The following is a 6114-nucleotide window of genomic DNA, read 5'->3' as shown; positions in this document are numbered from 1 at the left end:
CACCTTGGGTGAGTGAAACATCGTTGCTACAAAATAGCTATCAGCACGGCCTGTGCAAGTGCTGATTTTCGACACTGAAATGAATACGAAGGAAACACTCATAACCAGAGAAGAGAGGACTGAAGCTAACATTTTTAAAAACTGGAAGAAAATCTTTATAACCTTAGTGCAAAGTAAAACGTGCAAGCAGAAATAAAGCAACGCAGAAAGGAACACGCATGTTGTGAATACTTGATATATGTTTAAACAAGGCAGAAAACCATTCAGGAGCATTAAATGTGAACTTGCAGAACAAATTGACACACTTTAAGTGAGAACATTCTCTCGCTGGATATGACTGCAATGTCACCATGCTGTTATTCAGAAACCTCACACAACGTGGATAACTCGATATCATTGTCATCATGTATCTCTCTCTCTCTCTCAATTTTGTTGCATTACATGAAACATAAAATATTACATATACCGTAATTTCACGCGTATAAGCCGCACCGCAGATAAGCCGCAGGACGCGTTCTTAGGAACGTTTTGAAATTTTTCTGGCGGATAAGCTGCACTGGCAGATAAGGCGCGGGCAATACGAGACGACTCATTTGTGCGACAAATGAAACCATAAAGAAGGCCATAAACCCTGTGGTCCATACTCCGAGTCGGCATAGTGTTCAACAAAGGAGGTCAGCTCTAAAGTTTTACAAATGTCGGATTGTGCCCTTGTTTGGCGTTTTTCATGGATTGATGGGTCAGTGGTCGTCCAGTAGACGTGAATCAATGTCACCAGCACTTTCGTTAAAGCTGCTTGGAGGAATGCACCAGGAAGATCAATCTACTCGAATGTGGACCCGTCCCTGTTCGTGCATCGGCGGGGCAGAACTAGTCTAGAGACACTGTCGGCCCTTTCATTAAAACCGACGTATGGGGAAGATGCCAGGAAAAAATAGTCATCAGATAAGCCGCACCGGTGGATAAGCCGCGGAGCGTCCGTGAGAGAAAAAAATCGCGCATAAGCCGCGGCTAATACGTGTGAAATTACGGTACTTGCAGGCCTAGTTACTCCAGAAGCTACTTACAAAGGTGAAATCACCAGCATATTTACAATACTAAATATTTTAACAGCACTGAAAATGGAAGAAATTGTAAAGCATCAGAAATATTGCCTTATTATCTGGCTCCTTCTAGACAGTCCCCTGGTTACAACAGATAAATCATCGGCTTCGTCGATGTCTATATCCAACGCTCCTGCACTGTTATCGTCATAGTTCTCTGGTTCTTCCTCATATGCTGGCTCAGGAGTGTTGTATTTGTGGCACATGTTGTGCAGAATTCCACATGCTGTTATTATGTTGGAGGCCCGATCCGGTGAGAAGTGTAGTGTCCTGTATCGCTGCAGGCATCTGAACCTCATTTTCAGAACACCAAATGTTTGCTCAACTCTGACCCTTGTTTTACGATGGGCTTCATTGTATGCTTCCTCGCTACTCGTTGCAGGGCTGCGAACTGGGGTCATGAGCCAGGGCTCAAGAGGATAGCCGAGGTCACCTGAGGGAAAATAAAGAGCAGAAAACTGAAGACACGTCCTATGTGATCATACAGCTGCATGGCAACATGTGTATATAGTGTATATATGTATATAGTGTACTTTCAATATTTCTTGCTTCGTGACAAACACATTGTGTGCACACCATATTTTAGTTATCATCCTAGATTTGTCATATGTGCGAGGGCATCCAAGGCATACATTTCACCTGTGTACAGCATTTTGGATACATCTAAATTTCAATAAACATTAACATCACTTCTCGTAATGTCTCTTAAAATGCAATTCTATTTTCTCTTTCGGCATAGCAAACTCTCATAAATTGAAACCCCAATTTCGTTTGAATTAGGTCATTTTTTTGCCAGTGATTGTCAATGACAGTGAAATTTCGAGCCAGGCGCACAGCATTTTGCATACATCGCCCCTAATTTTCTGAAAGGCCTTCTAATGAATAATCCGTTACTCATGCTCCCCTTTATTTTATCGGCCCTCTTTTTTGTGAGCAGATGTGCAAATGAACTGAGAACGTAGTGAGCATGAGTGAGTGAAAATTTCTAGCACTGACTTCTGTACACATGCTGCCCAGAAAACACCATAGTTGTGCAATGGTGTTGCACAGCTATGGTGCAACACCATTGATTGACAATGTTGAATGACATATAACTATGTTATTGTAAATACATAAGTTGCTTGTATCAATTATTAACCACAGATAAACATTTTCTAAAACGTTACATGTCGGAAGGGTAAGTAGAACAGTGATTATAGACATGCATTATATGTGATTATAGTCATATTTGTACACTCCCGACACAATCACTTGTCGTACTCCACTTGAAGATCACGTTACATCAGGGTGGGACACAGATTTCTTTGTTCGATGACGGGGAAAGGTGATGGCATGATGGGAAAGCCCAGACCTATGGGCTTGCTACTCCCGATGAATGAAACCTGATTACGTGGCTAGTACAATCTAACCACTAGCACTTGCGCTTCTGAAGCAAGCACTAGTTTACTAGCAGCATAGTGAGCAGCTTTCTGCTGAAGGTGTTTTTCTTTTTTTCAGTACACAGTCTTGCGCAGATAACTGCTTTCCACGCAAACAAATGTGGAAATATTTTGCTTGACTGTTTCTTCTTTCGGAGGAGTGGAATGTATACTTGCCTAAAAGCCATTCGCCATCTGCAAACAGTTGAGGAGCCTGGCGACGGAGGTCACACAAACTCCATATAGCTGAATCGTGGCGGCTCCCTGGGTAGCATGCATTTAGGTAAAGGATGCGGCGAGTAGCGTCCGACACCTGTTAAAATTTTATGGATATAAAAGAGGAATATGTATGCTAAGCTATCGTATATGAAATCTACCTTACCCCAAGCACGTTGATGGCATGATATCCCTTGTGACAGGAATAGTTACCATCCACAAAACGTTGGTCTGTCCTGCTTGGAGCCATTATTGAAATCGCTGTCCCATCAATTGCGCCTGAAATGTTAGAATGCGGTCGGTAAGCATAAGTTTTGCATGTTTTAGAATACAACATTATGCTGTAAAGTCACGTTGACGTACCAAGGCAGCCAGGCAGACCTGCAATCTCGTAAAAGCCTCGTTTTACCCTCAACGTTTCCTCGGGTGACATGGGAAACTTCAGGTATCGCGGGGCAAGGTTACGGATGATTGCAGTGCTGACATCATGAATGGACTCCGACACTGGTCGCTTGCTCGTAAGGAAGTCTTCCTCCTCTGCGATGTTGCTAAGAAACGCACCAGTTGCGTAAAATCTAAGTGCCATACATAAGCACCCTTTGCGCAACTGGTAGAGTGGTGCTGCGCCATTGCTGTGCTGTAAATGGACATAATATTTCCATAAGTGCACACACATAGGGTTATAGCCTATAGGTGTATGTACTTTAGGCCTGTGTACTATAGCTGTGTGCAACACAGAGTTATTAACCGTACTGAGACCATAACTGAGAAAACAAGCTCGCCCATTGCAAAAGTCTGATGCAATCGGGCAAACCGACCTCTGCAAAACAAGATAGGAAATCCAAGAGGCGTGAAGCAGAGTGAAACGTTCACTCAAAGGAACTCTGTTTATAAATGAATCCGAGAGGTAAGTATGGGGGCTACAGAGAGCTTCCCTGAAACCGTGAAACAGCAGCTGACCGACAGGCACTTCATTTTCTTTTCCCATTCCTTCTCCCCATAACAGAGCTCAGCCAATGAAGTTAGTGAAATAGTACAATACAATTGAAGACTGGTCATTACATTTTACTATTAAAGTATGATCACATACGCTTGTATTACATCACTGGTTTCAACTCGTACACATAAATAAATAGTTATTCGAGCCGGTTTGTTCCTTCGTTTACGCTACCAAAGTTGAGGTCTTTCGTTGTGAGATTATAATATCCAGTTACGCTGTTTACAAACATTGAACTAAGGGGATGTTCAGAGCATGGGTTCTAAGCGTGCACAGCCGATGTACACACGATGTACGACTCACACTGTACGATGCAGACGCGATACGAACGGTATTAAGAAGCCCTGCAGAAAACCCTGTTTCAAACAATGCTATATCTCGTAAACGGGACGTACGATGAGAGATCATACGTTGCTTCCAATTCTAAAGTGAACATGAGAGTACATACGTCTTTGCAGATCCCCTGCGACAGCGTCGCAAACCTCTCTGGCTGCGTCCTTGCAGAGGCGGAACTTGGCAATAAACTGCTCCTCGTCTAGCGCTGTAAAGGCGTCACGGTGTCTGCGAAAGACGCGTGCCCTTTCATCTTCGCATACGCCAGCATCAGCGAGGAACAAGTAGATATCCGCCATGTTGATGCCGATGCTTGTGTGAATGACGAGAGATTTACCGTCACTAAGCTATCGTCATTCCGTGCCGACTTCCTCGCGTCGGCATGACGGCAACGACATGGCCAGCAACAGCATTTCGAGTGCAAGTGTCGAAATAGGTCACGTCATAGGCACGTTGTCATAGAAACACTGCCGAATGCCGACACCCTGAGCTCGCCAGCAACGCGCCCCAGAGCTACACGGAACCACAGAACGATATACCTCTAGTCATACGTGTGCAGGGATACGGGAAAAATAAGTATATCCCCAACTATATGTATAGTGATATGTGTGTAATGATGTAGGGAGGATCAAAGGTACCCTAGCAGGAAGAAATGCAAGAAAGAGGTGAGAATGCGCTGTGATAGAACAGAGCTAAAACAGCTGGGATGGAGTGACAAATGTCATGGTACCAACGGCCGCGGACCTACTCCGCCGTCAAATGAGAGAGCGGATGGTACTAAAACAGTGCCTCTTACCTTGCGCAAAGGTGCAAATAGGAAATGCTTAGGAGATGATCCTATAGTCCACAATGGAGCAAAAAGTGATACGTAGTCTCATTGTCTAGTGCATACACTCAGGGGAAGAGCATCTACCTGACCGCGGATAGGGAAAAAATCGGAGACGCGTCACGCACGCTGAGCCTGTCAGAGACTGAGACATTCCCGCTGACACGAGAAGCAGAAATGCTCGTTTCCCGGGATGGAAGTATGGCGATGAGCTAGTTCGACGAATCGGTTCTATCCTGCACAAATGGCATCCGCAGTCGCAGGCAAAGCGTTTAATATCTCGACGTACAGAGACATATTTACAAGGCTATCAGCGTTCTCATTGACTGGGATTCCACGATGGCGAGGTCCCATGTGATGATGACGTCTGAAATGTGATGATGCATAAAAGTATCGAATGTAGGTAGTAACCCAAGCAGCGCGCCAATATTGGTCCAATATTGGACCGATATGGGCTGCCAAGATTGCCAATATTGGACCAATATTGGCAAGCCCAGTATGCGCCAATATTGTCAATATTTCTGTGATAACGGCAACGGGGAGTCCGATAATAATAAATAATTATCGGGTTAGACGTCCGCCACTAATACTAGTTCTCTCTTCTTTTTGATTTTTCATTTCTGCAGATCTCGTTGATCCATGTTGCATACAAAAGAAGAAGAAGAAAAAAAAAACAGGGCATTCCATCGACCCCAAAACGAGGAACGGCTGCTACGCCAGACTTCCTGAAGAACACAAGCAGTCGTATTGCCAACTGTAGGATGGGACAAGCGAAAGCTTGCCCACATCACACTTCAATAATGTGATGCAGGACCGACTAATGCTACGCAGGCAGTCCCAGAGAACTGCCAATGCCAAAGATCCCTCAGAAGCCTTCATTGGGATCGCAATATTCCATAAACCAAAAATTTTCAACCCGCTCCGAGAGTACAATGGAGCGAAACACTTTCGTGACGGTGATCGTACATACGCCAGAGCAACTCACACTGCTTGCAGCAACTTGAAAGCACCTAGTTTTACAGAAGAACCATCCCTTCCTGTCAAACATTGTGTTTTCCGTTATTCAATTTCGTTATCATTACAGGAATAAGCGACATTTTAGCCCGTACGAAACGTCCGATCCGACTGTCGCGCATGCGCATTAGTTGTAGGACGCGTGATTTCGCTCAAACAACCCGCTCGCATCAGTTGGCTCGACCGATTGGCATTGGCATCGCGAAG

At 44.5% G+C, this 6114-nt stretch overlaps 1 protein-coding gene across 1 annotated transcript; it reads right to left on the bottom strand.

The window, feature by feature from the left end:
• Positions 1 to 787: 787 nt before the first annotated feature.
• Positions 788 to 3329, bottom strand: LOC135383683 (putative nuclease HARBI1). The gene is made up of 4 exons (XM_064613052.1): positions 3101 to 3329; positions 2904 to 3016; positions 2699 to 2834; positions 788 to 1536 (listed from the first exon to the last, which is right to left on the bottom strand). The coding sequence occupies exons 1-4, from the start codon at positions 3321 to 3323 to the stop codon at positions 1142 to 1144; spliced, it is 867 nt and encodes a 288-aa protein (XP_064469122.1). The 5' UTR covers positions 3324 to 3329; the 3' UTR covers positions 788 to 1141.
• Between the last annotated feature and the right edge of the window lie 2785 nt (positions 3330 to 6114).

This window comes from Ornithodoros turicata, chromosome 2 (assembly GCF_037126465.1).
Source record: "Ornithodoros turicata isolate Travis chromosome 2, ASM3712646v1, whole genome shotgun sequence".
NCBI classification, from domain to species: Eukaryota; Metazoa; Arthropoda; class Arachnida; order Ixodida; family Argasidae; genus Ornithodoros; species Ornithodoros turicata.
This window is presented reverse-complemented; position numbering and strand designations above follow the sequence as displayed.